Raw genomic sequence first — 23,173 nt, 5'->3', positions numbered from 1 at the left:
TGCCATCTGGTGCCAATCCATGCTCCTATTTCCGTGTTCCTGGCGTGAATTCAGTGAGTACCAGGCACGGATTTAGGCACCGTCCAACAGAAGGGAAGAAAAAATTATCTTTTCCTTAAACACTAATTAAGATTTAATAACTAATGGCACAATATTCAGGATCTTGAATGTGATGCTCAAGAGGAAGCTCACTGATAGCTGCTCTCTGCAGCTACCCCTGTCCTTAGACCAGGGGAATGATTAGACACAGGAAATGACCTTACTGACAGTGAAGAAAAGTGACAGTTGGAATATCTCATTTTTTAATTATCAAAAGCTAAAATTTAATTACATTTTTGAATAATAGTTTTTTTTTCCTCAGATAATTTGGCCATGGTCATGAAATTATATCTTTTTTTATATTAATTTACTTAAATTGCTGCTTCCCTGAATCCAATGTGAAAATCTCCACAAGGAAAAACTGAAAAAATAAAGACCCCATAGGCTGCTTAAGCTTTCTGATTATGAGAAGAGAAATCAAATAAAGATTTCAAATGCATTTCATAGACAATTAAGCTTTTAATGAGTTGAATAATTTATTGCAGCAATGAGGCAAATAAAATTTTAGGAGCTGCTGTCAATATCTGACCACAGTTACAATGAGGTGGCTTTGGTAGTGTCCAACAAACACATCAGTGTCTCGGGGGGAGGCAGGTGACTGCACCTGCCTCCCTGACTCCTTGATGTCCTCACTTCCTTGCACCAGCCCTTGCATCTCCTTGTGATGTCCTCACTTCACCTTGCACCAGCCCAGAATGTAGAAAAAACAAGAGGAAAAGGAGTTTGCAAAGCAAAAAACCCTTTTCCTTCGAGTATTTTCTGAGGGTTCAGGGCTGTGCTTTAAGCTGGTATTTAGGTGCACAGAGAGACAGGTAGGATCACACTGAGATTCCCACAGACACCTTTATCCCTTCCTTTTTTGGCTGTAATTCCCCCAGGAGCTTAAATGCATGCGTGACCAGAGAGCTGCATGGCTCCTCACACCTGTGCCACCATGGCCCCAGAGCTGCTGCCAGGGCACAGCCAGGGTCAGCTGCAGCTCCCCTGGTGTTTCCAGGGTCACCTGCAGGATGTGCAGCTCCCCTGGTGTTTCCAGGGTCACCTGCAGGATGTGCAGCTCCCCTGGTGTTTCCAGGGTCACCTGCAGGATGTGCAGCTCCCCTGGTGTGTGCAGGGTCACCTGCAGGATGTGCAGCTCCCCTGGTGTTTCCAGGGTCACCTGCAGGATGTGCAGCTCCCCTGGTGTGTGCAGGGTCACCTGCAGGATGTGCAGCTCCCCGGGTGTGTGCAGGGTCACCTGCAGGATGTGCAGCTCCCCGGGTGTGTGCAGGGTCACCTGCAGGATGTGCAGCTCTCCTGGTGTGTTCAGGGTCACCTGCAGGATGTGCAGCTCCCCGGGTGTGTGCAGGGGATGTGCAGCTCCCCTGGTGTGTTCAGGGTCACCTGCAGGATGTGCAGCTCCCCTGGTGTTTCCAGGGTCACCTGCAGGATGTGCAGCTCTCCTGGTGTGTGCAGGGTCACCTGCAGGATGTGCAGCTCCCCGGGTGTGTGCAGGGGATGTGCAGCTCTCCTGGTGTGTTCAGGGTCACCTGCAGGATGTGCAGCTCCCTGGTGTGTTCAGGGTCACCTGCAGGATGTGCAGCTCCCCGGGTGTGTGCAGGGTCACCTGCAGGATGTGCAGCTCCCCGGGTGTGTGCAGGGTCACCTGCAGGATGTGCAGCTCCCCTGGTGTGTGCAGGGGATGTGCAGCTCCCCTGGTGTGTGCAGGGTCACCTGCAGGATGTGCAGCTCCCCTGGTGTGTGCAGGTTCACCTGCAGGATGTGCAGCTCCCGGGTGTGTGCAGGGTCACCTGCAGGATGTGCAGCTCCCGGGTGTGTGCAGGGGATGTGCAGCTCCCCGGGTGTGTTCAGGGTCACCTGCAGGATGTGCAGCTCTCCTGGTGTGTGCAGGGGATGTGCAGCTCTCCTGGTGTGTTCAGGGTCACCTGCAGGATGTGCAGCTCCCCGGGTGTTTCCAGGGTCACCTGCAGGATGTGCAGCTCCCGTGGTGTGTGCAGGGGATGTGCAGCTCCCCGGGTGTGTGCAGGGTCACCTGCAGGATGTGCAGCTCCCCTGGTGTGTGCAGGGTCACCTGCAGGATGTGCAGCTCCCCTGGTGTGTGCAGGGGATGTGCAGCTCCCCTGGTGTGTGCAGGGGATGTGCAGCTCCCCTGGTGTGTGCAGGGTCACCTGCAGGATGTGCAGCTCCCCGGGTGTTTCCAGGGTCACCTGCAGGATGTGCAGCTCCCCTGGTGTGTGCAGGGTCACCTGCAGGATGTGCAGCTCCCCTGGTGTGTGCAGGGGATGTGCAGCTCCCCGGGTGTGTGCAGGGTCACCTGCAGGATGTGCAGCTCTCCTGGTGTGTTCAGGGTCACCTGCAGGATGTGCAGCTCCCCGGGTGTTTCCAGGGTCACCTGCAGGATGTGCAGCTCCCGTGGTGTGTGCAGGGTCACCTGCAGGATGTGCAGCTCCCCTGGTGTGTCTAGCCTCTCCTTGCTCTGTGCCACCTCTCCAGAGCAATAAAACTTATTAATTCCCCAACTCTCTGGGCATCTCATGTGCTGGGGAAGAAGGCACGGCTTGAAGAGAGAACTGAAGTGCACTTAAGCCATTGGAAGGAAGTGAGTTTCCAGGCTGCCCTGAACCAAAAATGGGTGAATTACTGACGATTTTGGTGCGAGCAGGTCTTGGAGCAGCTGATGCCGGCACAGGGAGCGCTATCTGGTGGCTCCTGCTGCACAGTGCAGCACTTTCAGATCCCACACCTTCCTGGATGGAGAGTTTTCCATGTCTAATCAAGATGTTGGCAGGATTTCTGGAGGCTCAGATGTGGTGTTATATTCGTTCAGCCTCATATTAAAAAAAAAAAAAAAAAGTTAAAAAGTGTTTCTTTATGAAGCTGGAAGTTGAGAAGGAGGAATAACTGGCAGTGAAATAGCTTTGAAGTCAGCCCACTCACACATATCCCGTTTTCTAATTAATCCATTAAATATTTTTTGGCTGCCTGTGCACATCTGCTGTGGGATACAACACCAGCAACTACAGCTTATATATCCCTGAATTAAAACATCAATTATTGCTATGGTGTCTAGCCTGATTTCACAAATATTAAATATTTCACTTATTACTTTCTCTATCCAAGAAAAATAAATTTGTCTCCCACAGCAAAAGGAATGGAGACAGTTTAACCTGCAGCTGAAAAGACCTTCAGTTTCTCAGGACAAATTTTAAGTGGGGCCATGGGACAGCAAAGTGGATGTGAGCTGGTCAAATCCCAGTTTTCCACTGCAAGCTTTCTAACCAGAAGTTGAGCACAGCCATACATTTTTGGACTGTTCAGAAACTGAGCCCTTAAAAGAACCACTTAACTGGGAACAATTTGCAGGTGGGTGTTTTTATACACCAAAAAATGTTTAAATCCAACTTGTTTTCAGCAGCAGTAGCACAGTCTGGATCTGCTCAGAAAGGGAAAACTGGGTTTCCAGCAGGCAGATAGACCAGCTTGATCCATTCAATGTTAGCTAAACAGGGATGTCATTGATTTAGGTCCCCAGGATGCAATGTTCTTGGGCAACCCAGCTCCCATAAAAATGACTAAAATGACACAGGCCTGTTTGGATTGCCAAGCAGTAATATTTCTGTTCCTGCATTTTTTCCCCACTAGTACACTTAGAAGCTGATGTCAGCAGGTTTTTTATTCCAAAGTCAATCATGAGGACCAGCCACAGCCAGTGCTAAAGCCCTGCAATGTCCAGTGCAGGAATGTGAGCCTGAGGAGGGGGCTGGCTGATGTCTCAGCAGGTCATGCCTGTTTCCTGGCACCAGCTGCCAGACCCAAACCCCCAGTTCCTTTTCCCAGGCCGCGCTGAGGGCACACAAGCACTCCTTAGGCTATAGGTCAATCTGTGCTTGGGATGTCCTGAAGTCCTCCAGCACCTCCTTGCTGTTTGAGAAGAGGAAAGCAAGGAGCTACGTTTGGGGAATGCACATTGCTATGCTTTTTGTGACTTTGACCCCTCTTGTTGCTGATTTGTGTCACTTGAGTGTCTTCAGACCCTTTAGTGTCTCATTCCAGTCTTTCTTGCAGCACATGGCAGATCCAGCTCCCTGCAGGGGGAACTTCTGGCCCTGTGGCTTCCCTGTGTTGATCCTCAGTTCCTTCTGATCCTCTGGCACGTGGCTTGTCACAGGCTTGTCACCTGGCTTGTCACAGACATGGCATTCCCAGTGTTCCCCAGGCCTGCTTGGTTAAGTCTGAGAGCTTGTCCTGTTGCTTTCAAGGAGTTGTTCCATCATGAATCTACAATGGCAGAGGCACTAAGGGAAATTCCTGGCACAGCCTAAATAATCTCAATTAGATAGATGGCAACTCCCCAGGCTAAATAATCTCAGTTAGATGGCAACTCCCCAGGCTAAATAATCTCAGTTAGATGGCAACTCCCCAGGCTAAATAATCTCAATTAGACAGAAGATGGCAAGTGCACAACCTGCTCTTCCTAAGCTTGGCTTTATCCGGTCCCAAACTGCCTGTGCCCTTGGGAATGCAGTGCAACAGCTAGGTATGGTCCTGGTTCCAGAGCACCATGGTTTTCTCATGCTCATGAAGTGAAAGCTTTTGGTTATTGACAGAATCTAGAATAATAAATCGTGGAAAAGTGAAATTGCTCAAAAAAAGCCAGCTGAAGACTTGAATCTCATCTCATCAGTCCCAACAGGAACAGAACACAGTATTTCCTAGGACCTTGGCTTTGATCCCAGCATGCAGGAATGGATTGGTAGGTAGCTCAGGTTTTTCTGGATCATAGTGTCAGTTCCAGGGGTGGGGAAAGCAAGTCTGAAATAGGCAAAATGCCCTTCACAGATATCCTGGCACACAACAATGGAGGAATTGCTTAAATCCCACTGATTCCAACAGGAGCCAGCTCCCTCAATAAATGGAGTGTCTTATCCTCAGCCATTTATTTCTCTGTCCCACTTGCTGCCTCTCTCTGAGAAGGGAATATGCATGAGGAGCCCATCTGAATGCTGTTTGGGAGCATTCCCAAATGCTCCTCTGTGGAAAGGGGAGGTCTGATCTGGCTTCTCCGGCTCTCATTTTCAGAGAGTTCCCAGAGTCTAGACTCCACACGGTGGTGGTAGGGGGGTTTTATTGAAGTAGAAGGTTAAAAAAGATAGATTCAGTCGATTTTCTCTCTTGTTTGACTTAGCTCAAAGAGATCATCGTTCTGTGTAATCATACCAAGGTCAGCTCTTGTTGTTGACTGCACTGGCCACCCTCTCCCCCCACTGCAGGTAGAAGAGGCTCCAAATTACATGACAAAACAAGAACAGCAGATTCCTTCAGAATGCACAGTTGCAAAAATAAAGATTTTATTTGTAAAGCATCTTCAAGAAAATAGTTTAAAATACTACTTTTCTTTTTTCCCTGAAGACATTAAATACATTTTGCATGAACAGTCCCAGGATTGTTCAAGCCTGCTGTACATGGTCTCTATTTAACACTATTTACAAGGACATCAGAAAGGTTTACTGACAATGAGGATTTGCTATTCAAAGCAGATCCCTCAAAAAACAAATAAAAGAATATTAAGAGAGCACTCATTTTAATTTTCAGCAGGGCTCCCTGGAGAACTTGTATTTACTGACAGAATACATTGCTGAGTGACTACTCAGTGAGTAGAACACCAGAGCTAGCTATATTTAAAAGCCACATAATATAAGTTTAACAAATACTAATCACTCTCTTCCCACCAGTGAGGTGTCTGTGACTCCACACCCCAGATCTTAATCAGGATAGACAAGTTGACCCTACATGGAAGGAAAGGGACAGCAAGGCATGCAAGACCCTGTTTCATAGGTCCCTGCTACTAAAAATAATATTCCAGACAGGATCCTCAGCAGGGCTGTCCCAGGAGCTGTGTTATAGCACAGGGAAGGAGGGATGAGAAGAATGAAGGCTGGCTGCACATGGAGCAGAGCAGAGCTGCTTGTGCCCCTCCACACTGCTTGTGCTGCAGTTCTGGCACCAATGTACTCTAATCTGTGCCAAATAACCACAACCTAATCCCCAAAAACCAGGGGTGTTCAGGGCCTGTGAGCCAGGGCCTCAACGTCATGGGATGCTCAGTGCCTCAACAGGAATTCCAAATGTAGGCAGACTGACAAAATATACAGACACAGGGAGAGCTGGTCTGAAATGAAACACATAAATCCTGCTGGAAATATGTACAGCAGTAAACTGCCCCTTTATCATCTGTTCAGCACATTCCAAGCAGGAAGAACTGCACCACAGTAGGGACAGAATGTAACTTCACCAGGACTGCAGTGGAGTGTGGTGGGAAAAGGTAAAGATCATTTCTTCTAATTGCTCTAAAGCAATTAGAAGAAATCTGAAGCAAGGTCTGCTCCAATGCCACAGGATTTGCTTCCATTGGACTGGACTCTACTCTGAGATTATCAAGAGCAGGACAAAATTGCACTATATGGCACGTCCTTGCTCAGCCAACCATTTCTGACAGGCAAAAATAGGTGAGTGAAATACTTTTGGCTCAAATTAACTTTATGTTTGACTTCCCCATCTCTGAGACTATGCTGTGAAAGCACAGCTGTATTTACCATGCTATACATTTGACACATATAAGCAGTTATTTCTTCATAGCCCAGCAATTAAAGAAACCTTGGATTCAGAAGACTCCTAATCAAGTTTCTGGTCCACCAGACTTCTCTAGCAAGTCCACATAACAGAGATGTATCCCATTTTTCTCCAAACTCCTAATCAAGCTGTAATGCTAATTACTCTGGGCTCATTCTGCAGTCACAGGAGAGAAAAAGGCATATATATATATATATATATATATATATATATATATATATATAAATGTTATACAGTGATAAAAGTCTCAGGGGAGGTGAATCACCCTTGGGCAAGTGCACAAAACTCAACAGGATGACTCTGGGCTCAGCTGAGCATTCAGGTGGCCTGCCACAGCTACCAAGCTCAGTCACCCTGCTTTCAGTGTCACCTAAATACAGTATTGAGTAGTTTGGGTCTTGTCTCTCTAGATTTTCAGTGTTAAGAGTCATTGCAGTGCCTATAGGGGATAGGCTGAAGAGAAGTTTCTCTGCTCCTCACTCTATCACGTGTACAATGTGGAAAAATCCATACCTGTTTAAAGGAAGATTCATGAGGTGTTGTTAGAAGCTCAGGAATTTGGCAATGGACATTGGGAAGGAAAGGGTGGAATTATCCTAAGTTATTATGCACAATTAACATCGGATTACAAGATAAATATATTAATTTTCTGCCTCGCCCAAAATATTTAAGTGAAACTGATGGTTTATCTTAGAAGTGCTTGTAGACAAACATTCCGATGAGTCCTGAGGGTTCAACCAAGTATTTACCTGATCTTCTCCTCACATGGATGTAAAACACTATTGCCAGGAGAATCAGCACTAATGCAACTCCAAGTAAAACTCCAAGGACAATCACTGCTACTCTCCAGGAGGAGCTGTTGTCAGTTGATGACTGAACAGGCAGAGCTGGAAATTTAAAGCACATTTTAGGAATGTTAGCTAGAAATAGCAAAAAAAAGTGGGTGTAAGAAATCCTGGAGCCCTAAGTGACAGCTGTGTTTTACTGCTTGGCAGCTTTGAAACTTTTGAATAATATTGAAAATATTTTTGTATGTGGTAAAGATTTGTTAACAGGAAATCTTTTCTGAGGGTCCCTGTGATCTCTTGGTGACACCCATAACAGCTGCTCTGAGGATTTGCTGGATGGAATGGTGTAACTTGAGAGTTTTTAGATCCTTCAGTGTGAAGAGAACCCATCCTTTGCGTCTGGAACTGGGTATGTGTAATGACTCTTTAAAATAGGTCCATAATCTGTATTAAATCACTGTATGTTCATTGAATGCTTAAATAGGTTACTGGAACTATCTGAATCTCTTAAAAGAGAGAAGTTAATTTATCATTTTAATTTAACAGCAGTAGATGCGACCCTTTAATCCCCACACCATTACAGGAAAGCTGTTTCTGCATCACTTACTTTGCACTTCACTTTGGCTCCCATACATTCTCCTTAGCACGTTATTCAGGTGGGTCTGTATATAATCCACATCCGTGGCTTTTTCTTTTGGCAGCAGAAAGAGAAAATCAACAATCACACTGCCAGGTCTGAACCCCAGCACGAAAATGTTGGAGTGGTCATTCCCCAGTTCAGCGTGCATTGCTGCAACAACCTGTGCGAGGTGAAATTGGTATTGATTCCACTTGTCAGTCAGCTGAGGCAGAGCAGGAACACACACATCCTGCACACATCAGGGTGTTAAATTTTCCTCACTTGCTACTCTTTCAAGGTAATTGCTTTGGGATAACAAATAAAAACACTTATGGAAAGAGGATTCCGGAGCGATGCATTGTCTGTGATTGAAAATGTGAAATCTGAGTTTGACTTCCAAAGCTCCAATCTGTTTAGCTAGTTATCAATGAATAATGCATTAAAACAAGTTGTCCTCCTCCACAAACCCATATGGGACCCCAACTGTACAAAATTTGGAATCTACAAAGAGCACCCAATATTTCCAATGTTATGTTCAGTGTCCCCTAACTTTCTTTAACATGTGCAACTAAACTTCAACCGTGGTTCTGCACGCACTACCAGCACAGAACTTCATGTGAGAGGTTTAAAACTTATTTTTGTCACCAGATTTTCAAAGTCATGGCGTTACAGATCACCTTTGCAAAGAGAGACAAGGGTGTGATTTGCCTCTCAATCATTCTGGCATAAACCAAGTGTATTCCTATGGCATCAGTCAAAATCAAATCAATTACACTGATATCTCCAAAAGTAGAGCCTTGTTTAGTGCTTTCATGTGGCTATAAAGCAAGAGCAAGCAGTCCTCTCTTTTAAGTAAGACTGGTTGAAATATTTTTGTCAGGACTGATCTTTTCAGAAAATTAGGTGTTTGATTCAACCCGCTAAGAGAAGCTATCTTCTCCCTGTGGATAAATATGGCATTTTACCTGAAAAGTCTGAAAGATGACTATTTTTCATAGATGATAACAAACCTTGTTCTGAGTCAGTGCTCAGTTATCTGCCTCCATCTCTTCTATGGAATAAACCCCCCATCCCAAACTTTACATCCCTTTAAGTTCTTTGGCCAGAGGGTCCAAAAATTATTTTCTTTTCCTCACCTTGATGAGCAGTCTAGATAGGAAACCTGGCTTATGCAGGAGAAACTGTAACATTTCAAAGCTACTACTACAGAGTGGTAGTACTGTGGAATATAAAATAAATAGTTCAACATTCAAAATAGGAAAAAAAATCCAATAGAGAAATTGTCTATATTTTAAATCATGTTAGTACAGCCTCTCTTTGATTTTGCCTTTTTTTTTTTGAAGAAAAGCTGACACTTTGCATGAGCTAAAAGCTTATTAAAAGCCAGTAAAGGAAATACCTGCTGTGTTCAGTCAGGTTGGAGGAAACCTTTTACATCCACCAAAATAAACTTTCTATCCATGAAATGGAGATGTTAGCAGTCATAAGACAAGGTTACCTCCGAGTTGGCGTGATGAGAACAAATTAATTACTGCTTTTGAAAGCTGTGGAGTTTCTTAGCTAAAGGGTATGATCATCACACTAAAAATAGCTGTGTTAGTTATTTAAAGTAGTCTACCCCAATCCCACAGTAGATTTACCTTTCCAGCAGGTTTATATGCATCAGGATTCCTGAGAGGTGTCAAAATTATTAGGGTTTTTTTTTTAACATGCTGCTAAAGACAGTTAAGTGGCAGACTGATAATTCTGCCTGTCAGCATTACTAGCTCAAAGCTTCAACTTTCTCTCCTCATTTTCCCCCTGAGATGGACCCCTTGATACTCTGTCCAATCCTTCAGCCACTTCCATGAGGTGAATTGCCAATAATCTGGACTTAGTGTACACACTTGCAAATTTTTCATGTTTCCAGATCTGAGCTGAAATGGTGGTTTTGAGTAACATCCTTTTTTTTTTGTCTTCATGGGCATCAGTTAGTGAAGTGGGAGAAAATAAACAGAACGGGATGTTCCTTGCAAAAATAGAATTTTAAAGTGCCTTTCACTAAGTACTTGAGGATGGCTTAGGGAATATAGCCCTCCCTATTGGACAACAAGCTCTCTGTCCTTGGCAGATTTTGTGCTTCCTATACTGTTTTTTCTTTTTCACCTGTCAGAGTCTTGATTTAACAATGAATGTAGGAGACTAAGGCTGCTAATCACAAGCCTTTCTGCAGTTCATTCATTGACAAAGAAGATTGCATCAACTTACATCTGTTTTGAAACTTTCAGCCATTGTTATGTAGCCTTCACTATCAGAGTTATAAAGTGTATTATTAAATGTCTCGTTTTTTAACCAAACTGTGCAGGCAAATGCTTGGTTATCTGGAAAAAATAAAAAAAAAAAAAGAAACAATTAGCTGACTGCCAGGATTACCTCCACAATTGGTCTTTGGACTTTAATATCTCATGTATTTATAATATGAAGTGATAAAACCAGGATTTAATAGTAATAGTAATAATAATAGTAATAGTAATGATAATAATAATAATAATAATAATAATAATGTTGGCTTTGGAACCTTCAGAGCTGAATCTCTCCAAGTTTGTCAGCCATCACAATCCTCACAACTTGTTCACCATTCCTGTATTATTTAGGGTGCATCCCATTCCCTTATTCAACAGCCACTCTCCCACTGATTCCAGCAGAAGTAACACCAGTCTGTTAGACTCTGCAAGGCTCTGAGCGAGTTTAAATCCTCCTAAGTAGGTGGATGAGCCCTGAACCAAAAGAAGAAATCTTTACATAGAAAAGTCCAGACTAAAATAGAGCTGGAAGCTGACACTGAAGTTTGATGGAGGCAGCTTCTTCACCAAAGAAGTGTGAACTTCAGATGCTGTGTGAACTGACAAAATAAAGCAGATGGCAAAATACTCCTGGGAGATACTATATTGTGAAATAATACCCCATAGTTATGGATAAACAAATGTTAAGGTTCTATAAACTTACTGGAGCATACAATGCCTTTTAAGTCAGAACAGCCAGTACTTTGTGCTAAACACAACTCAGCTCTTCTGAAGCAGGAACGAGAATCTGCAAAATAAATGTAAAAATCAAAATAATCACTTCTGTGCATGCATTATTAATGCTAATAAGAAAATTATTGAATAGGTGAAAATCTTTAATTATGACCAAGGAGTCACCTAAGCAGCAGTTCCTTTGGCCTAGTGAGAACTTAGAATTGCAAATTATAAAATTGGAGCACATCAAAAGAGAGGCAGGTGGTGGGTGGGTAGGTGGTATTTGAGAACTCACTGAAATAGCATTGAGAACTCTGACTTCTTATGAGAGCTAAAGATATAGGTTGTGCTATTACGTGCTTGCACACCTCAGGTAAGCTAGATGGAGTTTTCAGAAATAAAAGTCATCTGCAATTTATTTTGGAAAAAGATATGCATCATGGAGCCTCAAAACCTCAGTATGATTGTCTGGACTTGCTGATCTGAATTATTTATGAAGGGTCAAAACCCATTAAAGGCTGGCATAGCAGGTTTTATGCGGTTAGCTCATTGGATTTTATCTGCAGTTCTCATAGAATTGAACATAATCTTTAACTTTACATGAAATATGGATCACTTGGTTTTATTGCTCTTTTTAATTAGCTTACAAACAATTTTCTGGTAAGGCAGATGGCTCCAGATTGCAAAAGGAAACAATTTTTTATATTTCTTGAATAGAGAAAGTAGTAAGTGAAAGCCAGTGGACTGAAGAATTGAAAAATTTCAATGGAAATAATGGTAAGGATTCCTTGGCTTTGTGGTCCTAAAGACTAAGAGAGGGTAAGTCCATCAGAAGGAACCCCACAGTCCACTGCCAAAATAATTGCCCTAGAAAGGTTTTGAGAATAATCAGACAATCCATTACAGAGCTCAAAAAAGGATTGCAACACGGACATTTATGTTTTATAGGTCAAGAAATGCTGGAAGAAAGCAACAATTGTCAAAAGTCGAGTTAGATCTTTCAAGTTATATAAAAAGAAATCGTGAGCACTTTCTCAGCCACTGGGAAAGAATGATAAAGTGCAGCACAGTTTTATCAAACGTGGATCATGCCAGAATAACCCGGTGGCTTCCTTTGCAGGCTGACTTTTTGATCTCTTCCAGCGATGGAGAAGCAATGGTAAACAGTGCCAAGTGGTAATTTGTTTAGTGGAAAAAGTTTTTTCTAAGGGAATTGGCTAAGGGGGAGATGGCAATGGGGAGTTTTAAAAGGAGAAACCTTGATTTAGAGGGATACGATGTGTCATGTTCCTTCAGAATCGGTTTCAGCACAGAGACATAACTAAACTGTTTGCCTTAATGTCTATAACCTAGGATGAAATTAAAAAGGTAACAGTGACAATTAAGGACTGCCTGCATTCACAAGAGCATGTAGAACCCAAACTTCACACTACCAGCATATTTTCTGGTAAATTTGCAACCAAAATATCCTGACTTCTGTATAGAATTATCTGGCTCAATAATACAACAAGATCAGAAATTTTACAGAGCAAGCTCTTACACTTGCAAATTCCTGTTTAATTCAAGCAGTCCCATCCAAATAAGGGGATGAGTCAAATAAATAAAAAATAACTTGCAGGAATAAGAGTCTGTGAGATCAAATCCAGATCATATGGCAACAAGACACTGTGAGTTTATATTAATTAAAAAGAGATTCCAGGGTGATGGAGGAGGTACCTGTTCGGACAGCGACTGAAGCAGCATTGTCCTCAGCACAGGATGACACTGCCACAGAAATGCTGTACACATGGCCAGGAAGCAGGTTTTGAAGCACAGTTTTTGTCTCATTGGTGGTTGTTTTATGAATGTCCTTTCCACCATCCTTGACAGAGATGTTGTAGAAGCTGCCTTTGCTGCTGCTGGTCCAGCTGAGCTGTATTTCTTCTGCAGTCACCTTCTGAACTTTGATGGACACTGTCACTGCAAAGTGTGAAAGTTTCATGCAGCTGAGAGCAGCTCATTTCACTTCTGCAATTCTACACATTTATTATTGAAGAAAATATACTAATGAAACCAATATAAACTCTTGTGTGGTTTTTTGGAGCTGATTTCAGTTTTCCACCTCTTTCTCCCAAAAGAGCAGATGAGAACCATTTGCTCTACAGACAGAAACCATACATTAATGTACTTTGTTTGATGGCTCCAAAACACAAATGGGTGATACTCTGCTTGCTCCTAGCCTTTGTAACTGCGGGCAAAGTGTGGTAAATGGTCAGAATTGTACAATGTTGCTTTTAGATAATAGAGAATTGATGAGGCTGGTTGAGTAAAACATGAGCATTCTGATGTGAACTGATATTTGACTCATCCTGATATCCTCAGGAGGATGGATTTTTAAAATACCACCAGAAAAACCTAAATTCAGAGCAGTAGAGAGGCATTTATTAAATGTGCTTCATAATAGGGTTAAGAAAACTCACCTATCATAGTGGTTTATGCCTGCAAGCAGGCACCCAGTGAACATTTACTGGGTCCAAGAGAGCTTTACCAAGCTGTAGAAACTGCCTTGACTGATATTTGCATAATTTGTGATTTTATCAGGCTTCCCTTTCTGAAATCATACCCAGGACCTTGCGCTTGACCTCACCGGACTCTGTGAGGTTCACAGGGGGCCACCTCTGAAGCCTGTCCAGGTCCCTCTGGAAGCCATCCCTTCCCTCCATGGTGTCAACTGCGCCACACAGTGTGGTGGCATCGGCGAATTTGCTGAGGGTGCCCTCAATCCTGCTGTCAGTGTCACCCACAAAGACACTGAACGGTGCCAGTCCCAGGAGTGACCCCTGAGGAGCCACTGGCCACTGCGCTGTCCTTGGCCACTGAGCCATTGTCCAAGACCAAGTTGTACCTTACTGTGTGTGCACAAAACCGCACTCCATGAACACCGTGACACCAGATCAGGGACAGATTAACCCCTTGGACTAATAGATCTTGAAGATTCTTATGTGCCCTAAAAACGGAAGTCATGCTGCCTTTGTTTTTGGGTGCAGAGTAAAAAAAAGGCTGCATCCTCCTCTTTTCCATCCTTGCTTTACTTTTTTAGCCATTGAAAAATGATGAAAGGTTCATTACTGCATATTCTCTAAATATGGGCAGATAGCCCTTTGGCAAAAAAATTAAAGATACACTAGAAAAGAATTAGTATTGAAACAAACGAGAATCGAGTTAGCAAAAAAAAAAAAAAAAAATCAACTGGATTCTCCCAATGGAGGAACTGCCTGTAGTATTCCTAAAAGGAAATTTCAAGACTGAAATCAACAAAACCAATAAAAACCAATAAAAATCAATAGAAACCAATAAAACTTCCTATTGCCATAACTTGGCATAACCGCATAGCATTTTACCCCTGTGGCACTGCCTAATACAAGGTGTGTCACTTCAAAAGCAACTCCAGACAGGAACTGCAGATTTTCAGAAAATAGATAGATGCAGGGATTCATATTCCTGGATTAAATTCCCATCTTAAAAAAGACATTGTAAAAAGCTCAAATTCCAACCAAAAATAACAATAATGAAATAAAATTATACTCAATTCTTCCAAAAATAGAGCAAAATAAATTTAGTACCATGTGCTAAAATACTCACAGCAAGGACTAGTAGAAGAAGGATTAACAGATGTTGATGTACTAAGGTTCGTCGTGGATGGGGTTGCCAGGGATGTGGAAGGGAGGGAGTGGGAGATCTCAGCATTGGGGTGAGTTGTTGTTCTGTCCCCCGGGTTCGTGGTGGAGCTCTCCTCTTCTCCAGGAGGAATGGTGGCACTGCTGCCTGCAGAGGCCGTGGCTGTGGGGGGCGAGGGGCTCCCGGTGGGAGGTGAGGTGGCCGTGTCCTGCACCGTGGGCTGTGCCTGTGGGAGGGCTGTGGAGCTGTGTCCAGGTGCTGGTGTCCCCGTGCTGCTGCCTGGTGCGGGTGAACGGCTGGCTGCAGTGCTGTCTGAGGCAGGAGAGGGGATGGAGGCAGAAGAGTCTGGGTTAGTGCTGGCTGTGCTGGGAGCTGGGCTGGGTGCCACCTCCTCTGCTGTCACAGTGTCCGACCCCGCGTCTGTAACACCAGCAGTGGAGAGCACGAGGGCTGTGGATGGCTGGGATGTGGTGGCCAGGGGTGCCTCAGTGGTGCTGCTGGTGCCGCTCTGCTGTGGGCTGGGAGACACAGCTGAGGAGCCCATGGGAGAGGTGCCAGAGGTGGAGGGCACTGGGTTGGTGCTGGCTGTGCTGGGAGCTGGGCTGTTCATGATGGGCCCCGACTCATTGCCCGTAGTGCCAGCAGTGGAGGATGGAGAGGAGAGCACCAGGGCTGTGGATGGGTGGGCTGTGGTGGCCAAGAACATCTCAGTGGTGCTGCTGGTGCCGCTTTGCTGCGGGCTGGCAGTCACAGGTGAGGAGCCCTCAGGAGAGGAGGAGGAGGAGGAGTGGCTCATCACTGCTGAGCTGAAGGACAGGGAGGAAGCAGTGCCACTCTCTGGAGCAGTGGTGGTGCCAGTTCCTGTTGTTGGGAATGCTGGGCTCACTGCACCACTCCTAGGAGATGTCCCTGGTGAGCCCGCTCCTGACGTTATTGTTGTGGGTGCAGTGTCCATCCTCCCTTCTTCACCCACCTCCTTCCTCGTGGACACCGGGGATGTGGAAGGGAGGGAGTGGGAGGTCTCAGCATTGGGGTGAGTTGTTGTTCTGTTCCCCGGGTTAGTGGTGGAGCTCTTCTTTTCTCCAGGAGGAATGGTGGCACTGCTGCCTGCAGAGGCCGTGGCTGTGGGGGGCGAGGGGCTCCCGGTGGGAGGTGAGGTGGCCGTGTCCTGCACCGTGGGCTGTGCCTGTGAGAGGGCTGTGGAGCTGTGTCCAGGTGCTGGTGTCCCCGTGCTGCTGCCCAGAGTGGATGAAAGCCTGGCCTTGAAGGTACCTGAGTCAGGAGAGGTGCCAGAGGTGGAAGCCACAGGGCTGGGGGTAGCTGGGCTCTGTGTCGTGGCCGTGCTCTTTGCAGCTGGGTCAGTTCCGTTGCTGCTCTTTGTGTCCCTCGAGACATTTAGGTGGCTCTCAGTGGTGGCAGTCGTCGTGTCTCCTCCCTCTAATGCCATTATGGTACCTGCCAGAATTTCAGAAATGTGGATTATGGATTGTTGCCCTGCAATTCTGTGAAGTACTTTAATAGTCTAGTAAGTGTGACTGTGTTGTGTGAAAAATTCACTCAATGTTCTCATCTTCTTTGTTATTCCTTTCCTTCCCCATTTCCCCTTTCAAAATCTTTGCTATTCCTGAACTACCACAAAATCTCTGTTACTTCCTTTTCCACTTGCATAAATTGAGGATATCTTAACCCAATTTCCTGGTAATACTTTTTTTTCTGTATAAATGCAGAGATTTATATTACGCTTCTATTCCTAATCTACTTTTTTTTTCAATTTTCTATGTACTTTTCTTCTCATAAATATTATTTTATTTACAGTAAGGAAAGGGTTTAGTGGCGGACTCATCAGTATTAGGTTTAAGGTTGGACTCGATCCTAAAGACCTTTTCCATCCTAAATGATTCTGTGATCCTATGATTGCTCTCAAGTAAAATTCCTAGAGAATTAACAGGAAAATTAAAAATTAGCAGAATGAATTTTTCAGCACAATTTTCTCCTTACCTGTTTGCAAATATTTTATTGCTTCAATTTCTTTACTTTGCAAGGTATTTATTTCTTTTGTAATTACTTTCTGTCAGGCAGGAGAGAACAATTTTTTCTAAGGATATCTTTCAGTTGATGTTCTAAATCTTATTAATCTTGCGTGAAAATTCATTGCCTTCCTGTGTTTACCTCTATTTCTAATTACAAATAAATTGTAACTCCTGTAGTTCCCAAGTGTGAAGGTGATAACATTTCTAACACTCTCAAAGTTTCTTTAAAAGGCAAATCAAACCCTTTTTCCATTGTGATTAAATAGTCAGGCTAATTTGGGCTTATTTAATTAACTTGATCTGGTAATTCTACTTTAATTTTGAAGAGTGGCTTTGTTCCTGTTAAAAACCCAGACATATCCTTCTGCCTTATTGCAATTTTATGCCTTAGCAACACTTATGTATTATCCTGGATCTTTGGGTTTGGCTGAATGAAATGTAGAGGATTTTCAGACGGGGTGTTCTGGAGCAGCTCTATCAAATTCTTAAGGACCACATTAATTAACTGCTTTTGACTCTATTCACCTGTAAAATGAAGGTGGTATTTTCATATCGTTTTAATGTCAACATAGAAACTTGTAATGTTACAATTCATGTTTTTCAAAACTCTTCCTACAGACTGATACCTTTTCTACACCCAAATACAGATTGATTTGTAAGATCCTGTGCTTGCATCTCCCAGATTTTTAACAGCAGGTATTGATCAGTCAAGAAACTTGTGTTCATCTGTACTGAATGACATGAAACCAGATGTTAAGAATAAAATAATGCAGCCCTCTGAATTTCTAGATTTTTTTTAAATCTCTTGCAGTGCAGTGAGAACATGGCACAGTTAATAAAACCTAATCCATGCTTTTTTATGTGTTTTTTTCCTAAAGAATCTTTCAGAGGAGAAAAATTGGCAAAATGCATCATTCATAACTAAGCCTAGGGGTAAAAAAAGTTATAAAATCTGGTCAGACACTGCATGTTTGATCTTTTAGATGAGTTTTCTGAATACTTTGCTCTCATTCTTTTACCTACTTACAGCTTTGTGTCCCTACTAAAATATCTGCTGAAATCCAATGCATTCAAGCTAAACAAAAGAAAAAAACAAAAAAAAAACCCCAAAAACAACAACAATAAAAAAACTACAACCCTGTAAATATTGCATGCTATTGGATTTACATTTATTTTTAGCAGCCCCCCTTCGTTGATTATCATTTTGAATGTTTCTCAATGACATCCTCTAAATGGATAGCGACAATAAATAATCAAATTAATTTCTACTTACAGAGGAGAACAGAGAGGAGGAAATGCCAGAGGTAATTCTGAGTGCCCATGCTGAGCGTTCCCCTCCTTGCAGTGCTGGTCCCGTGCGTGAGAGTGGCATTTTGAATGGAACACTCTGGGAATTTAAACAGGGGCGAGGCTGCCCGTGTTACCTCCCAGCCTCTGCCAGTCCGTCACGCACACTGGGAGCGCAGCCAACGTCACGAAAATCTCACACCTGACCTGTTCCGTAATAAATTCCGGCGTTTTCTGTTGAAGCAGGCTTGCTTTTCCTTCATGGAGCAAGGTCTGAGTGTGATCCAAAGTGAGTCAAAGACAGGAAGAATTTAGCAGTGCAACACATCTGAAGACCCTTTTGTTCAGGGTATTCAATAACTAAAATATTTTAACAACCTTAGGTCTGGGCAATGCATGACTAAGATCCAGAACTAAGGAGCCTTGGGTCCAAAAGTGGCCCTAATCAATAGATCCACCTTTTTTCCCTTCGTATTTTCCTGTATTATTAATTATTTGGGAGCAAATGTTTAAATATTCGGTTCTAACTTGCATGTTCATTGTATTAGAACAACAAATTGCTAGAAATGCACCAAACAGATGCCAGTCACTGCTTCTGCAATACTGTAAAGAGACTGGAGTGGTTGTAAATCTCCATCATTTCACTTCTTTGAAGCAGGTGGAAAATACTGGACGACAAAGCTTGTCATTCTTAGCTGAAATTTATCCCCATTTAGCTGAGTTTGTCCCCATTTTCTTTAGCAGGTAAACTGCTCCTAGCTATAGGCAGCTGCTGGTCACCAAATCTGAGTCACAACTTTAACTCAGTGATGTCAAACCTGCCTCTGTGTGCCTAGGGCTCATCAATGATTTAAACATTTACATTTTGTCATCTTTTTAATACCCTACCCTGCCTGAGGTTTATACTGCTAAAAGACTTCATTAAATCATTTCCAGTGAGATTTTTTTTTCCAGCCACACTATGTGAGAGGAATGCTGTCCTGAGTAGGGTGGGATGGGGTGGAGTGGGGCAGAGTAAGGCCTGAAGAGGGAAGATCATTGTTTACCTAATTCTTTTTCAGGTTTTTTATAGACTTGCAAGACTTGGCACATCTGTAACTGCATAAATTCCAGATTTTGCTTCGGCAGCTGTTTTCTAAAATTGGTTTCATTTTGGTTTTACTCTGACAGGGAAGTAAGACAAATAAAAATATTCCTTGAAATGAGCTTAAGGGTATTGTTTTCTGGTGTGAGGCAGCAATTTCAGCTTTGTGCCTTGTTTGATGTAGCAACTCCTGACTCAGTCAGATCTTTTCTTAGCAATCACTTGTTTACAGATCTAACTGGAATTCTCAAAGATTAAATACAAGCTATTTCCACTTGCATAAATAATTGGAAATCACATTTTCCCTCTGCTTAGGAGTTCAGTGTTGTCAGACTTCTCCCTTTTGGACTTCCATAAGACCAAACCCAGTCTCTAATTCTTGCTCATGGTATAAGAATTAGAGATTCTTATCTCTAATAAAGTGAGATTATACCACCATGGGGACTATGGTGGTGTAATTCCACACATCAGGGTAGTTTTTGACCCTCAGCCCCTTTCCTGACTTCTGCAGGTCCTACTCATGTGCAAATAACCTTTAATGAGCTTGCAAACTGTGGAGTACCGGGTGGGAAATGCCACTCCCTACTTTCTTAACCGGGATTTTCTCTGAAATGACATCCATGGAAACTTGGCTGCAAAGTCCATTAAGTTAAATTCCTAGCATCTTAGAAGCACCACTGGTTTTTAGTGACACTTAACTTGTATGAAGTCTCTCATGAACCTAAAGAAGAAACCAAGCTCAGATTTTGCAGCAGAAGCCCATTCTTACTAACATACAGCAAATGACATATTGCATTTATAAAAACTCCAAAACTCTCTCTGTTTATTTTCTTTTTTTTTTTTTTTTTTTTTTTTTTTCAGGAAATAGAGACACCAGAGGGGCTGGATGTTGTAGTAGAGCCTGTCACCGGGGCTGAGGTTCAGATAAGCTCCTCTGTTAGGCAGCCTCAATTCCACACCTTCTCTTCTTTCACCTTGACCAAAACCAAGCCAGCTTTTAATTCAGCTTGTCATGTATTTTACAGTTTAAGTTGCTTTCTGGTAAACACAGAACAAGTTTTGCCACATGCCTTACAGGTAAGAGACTTTCCAGTATGAAACTGGTGACCCTTCTCAAATATTTTAAGTTCCTTGTGACTCATCTTACCAACCTTTAAACTCAAGATTTAAATGATCACTTAATTCTTACATTTATTTTTGAAAGATGTTGAAGAAACTCAGGTTTCGCCTAGAGTTGGAAGGTGAAGATACACAAGGAAATAACAAGATTAAATGACATGTAGTTCACCTGCAAAAAACCTTGTCATTCCTTTGGGGTGATCAAAGACCCAGGACTTGGGAAAAAAAACCTCTCTTTAGATACTAATTTCCATCTGCTTAAAAGCACGTGTTTACCAAGGATTTCACTTCTCAAAACAAAGAAGGATGAAGCTAAAAGAAATACAGAGGGCAGCTGAATTGGTGAAGGCAGTATCTTTTATTAAATCAAAGAATACAATGTGGAGAAAACCAAAATCCTCCTGGGCTTCTAAGCCCCTCAGCCGACTTGAATTAGAAGCAGCAAATGTTGGGGAGAAGTGCTAGTGAAAAATAAACAGCTAGCTGAAAAATAAAAGACTAGCTGAAAAACAAACAGCCCATCCTGAGGCACTCAGTTTTCTTATTTTCCCTCCTGACAGCCATCCCCAAGCACTTCCAGACTCTCACGTGTCATTTTGAAAGTCAGAGGTGGAATTTCTTGTGGAAATCACAATCTGGGGGAAGTGGATAACGCTGCTTTTACCTTTTTTTTTATCCTGCAGTAGTACCAAACTTTCATGTCCAAGAACTTCCAGAAACGTGTCAGTACTGTCAGTGAGGATGTGCATTGGTCTGTGGGTGTTAGGAGTGAAGGAAAAATGGGGTTTTTAGGTAAGAACTGTGCTTCCCATTTGTGTAAAAATGTCTGTAAGTTCACATACCTGTCACTGGTAAAAATCAAAATGTGTTTCATTATTATAAAGAAAACCAAAAATGTATTATTTGTGCTAGAATAACACAAACAGGGCTCTGTAGCTAGCCTGTTCCCATAAGCAAATGCTGGTGAATGAAACAGCATTATTATTATTATTATTATTATTGCTATTATTCCTTAGAAGTAGGATGTACCTGCACTGTCACAAAATGTGGTCACAATATGGATTTCAGACATTCAAACCCCTCCTGCCTTCTACAATCACTCAAGATCATTATTACTGTTATTGTTGTTGTGGTTGTAATTTTCTTTATTTTCATTACTATTATTATTATTATTATTATTGTTATAATTTTAACACTAGCTGTGGGTCAGTGACATTTCCAGCTGCCATTCTGCGTTATTTACAACCACACTTGTGTAAGAAGTGCCCTACCACTGAATTTTCTCTTCAGTTCCTTGGTGTGTGATTTCAGAGGGCTCAGCCCCCCTGAGCTGCCTTATTCAGAGGAAAAAACTGGGTTTGTTTCTGTATCAACCTATTACATATTAACTCAGAACTGTAGATTTTTATTTTATGTTTACTCTCCCATCAGTTATAAATCACGAGATTCTCCCATGTCTAAATCTGCTTCCAGAAAAGCTACCTTTTGTAATTTCAGTTCCAGAGAGAATGTGGGTAGGTTTTTTTCATCAACTTTCTTACTTCCAACTGATTTGTGCATTTCTAATTTGGTGTGATTTGAAACAGCACAGATATGATAAATCTCAGAAGCCCCAAAGCATTCAAAGTGTTTGGCTTTAAATGTACACCAAATAATTACAGGTCATGAGGGTTTAAAATGTTACAGGCTAAAAAAAAATATTTCTGAGAAGCATTAAAATGTAATCAGATATAAGGAAATTAGATGGTATTGGCACTGGGTATTCAAAGAGTATAAATTGCCTTGGCCTGAGACCTAAACAACACATCCTGTCCCAATAGTGTCCCTTCTCCCACATCAGCCACGCTGAAGACCTTCTTAAAACAAGATCCAAAGCTCAGCCCAACCAGGCTAGGGAAAGTCATTATTTTTTATTGGGAAAAAAAAAAAAAAAACCTAGGGAAATTAAAAGGAAAGCAACAAGAGACAAAGGTACCTCTATTCGCCTCCTGGATTTAGGGAATTTGGAGTTCATGTTGAGATACTTTTTAATGCATTATAAACTATGGCTGTTTCCAGCTGGGAAAGCAGAATTCCTTTTGTGGTGCTGAGCCACAAAGGTGATGAGTGGGCTCGTAGCTCTGCCTAAATGAAACCTGCATTTTCCTTCCCAGCCTTGCATTGGATTATCCTGAAAGGAGCAAGTGGAAGAGGAATCAAGTACAAAACACCAGGACAAACAGAACAGATAAAGAATCAGAGATGCAGCTGAAACAAATCAGTGCCCATAGGTCACAGCATAGCTTGGAATCCCTGAGGTTTCCAAAGGATGGATTTGTCAAAATGCTCTGGAAATAAGGATAGCAAAAATAGGGAGAGATTTCTGTGCAGGAGAGGAGTTTGGAAGGGAGGAGGTGTGTTCTGTGTTCGGGCAGGGCACGGAACCAAAAGCACAGCACCGTCAGAGGATGCTGCTGCCTCACCCAGCAGCACTGCACAGAGACACAGCTCAGAAAGGAGCAGCCAGGGTGGCTCCAGAGCCAGAATTAGAACAACTCTGATAATTTGGATCTGTGCTAATGACACCATGCTCTTTCCATGACTGCATTTCTTCACTTCTTTCTTCTGTGCTGTGCATTTGCATTCGTTTGCTCTACCAGGGAATAAAGCTGTGTAGTCCCCATAATTCCGGGCAGGAAAATGAAGAGAAAATTACTGCAGAGAAGAAATTTCCAGCTTTCCACGAAGCAGCATCCCTGACATAACATCTGCTGCAGCAACAACGTTAAAATACCCCACTGTCAGAAAACAAATACCCAGTTTAATCACAGACCACAGGTGAAAATAAAGGAATTACCTCTGGGTTCCAGGGTACAATTCAAGAG

General features: G+C 42.9%; 1 protein-coding gene and 1 long non-coding RNA gene across 4 annotated transcripts; one reads left to right on the top strand and one right to left on the bottom strand.

The window, feature by feature from the left end:
* Nucleotides 1-5,187: 5,187 nt before the first annotated feature.
* Nucleotides 5,188-13,672, bottom strand: LOC137468181 (uncharacterized). Of its 3 annotated transcripts, none has more exons than XM_068179609.1 (6): nt 12,849-13,672; nt 11,122-11,205; nt 10,384-10,496; nt 8,125-8,317; nt 7,479-7,616; nt 5,188-5,415 (listed from the first exon to the last, which is right to left on the bottom strand). In XM_068179609.1, exons 1-6 carry the CDS (start codon nt 13,111-13,113, stop codon nt 5,387-5,389), a joined length of 822 nt encoding a protein of 273 aa, XP_068035710.1. In that variant the 5' UTR covers nt 13,114-13,672; the 3' UTR covers nt 5,188-5,386. The 3 variants fall into 3 exon arrangements, with proteins under 3 accessions (XP_068035710.1, XP_068035709.1, XP_068035708.1); XM_068179608.1 differs by lacking the exon at nt 5,188-5,415 and adding an exon at nt 5,431-7,242 and having other exon boundaries at nt 12,849-13,647; XM_068179607.1 differs by lacking the exon at nt 5,188-5,415 and having other exon boundaries at nt 5,431-7,616; nt 12,849-13,662.
* Nucleotides 13,673-20,030: 6,358 nt separating this feature from the next.
* LOC137465623 (uncharacterized) lies at nt 20,031-22,637 on the top strand. Its single transcript, XR_010994733.1, has 3 exons — nt 20,031-20,267; nt 20,996-21,101; nt 22,463-22,637. It is a non-coding gene; the product is annotated as an uncharacterized lncRNA (long non-coding RNA).
* Nucleotides 22,638-23,173: the final 536 nt, after the last annotated feature.

The sequence above is a fragment of the Anomalospiza imberbis genome, chromosome 2 (assembly GCF_031753505.1).
Source record: "Anomalospiza imberbis isolate Cuckoo-Finch-1a 21T00152 chromosome 2, ASM3175350v1, whole genome shotgun sequence".
NCBI classification, from domain to species: Eukaryota; Metazoa; Chordata; class Aves; order Passeriformes; family Viduidae; genus Anomalospiza; species Anomalospiza imberbis.
Note: the sequence above shows the minus strand (reverse complement) of the source record. Positions and strands in the feature narration are given on the sequence as shown.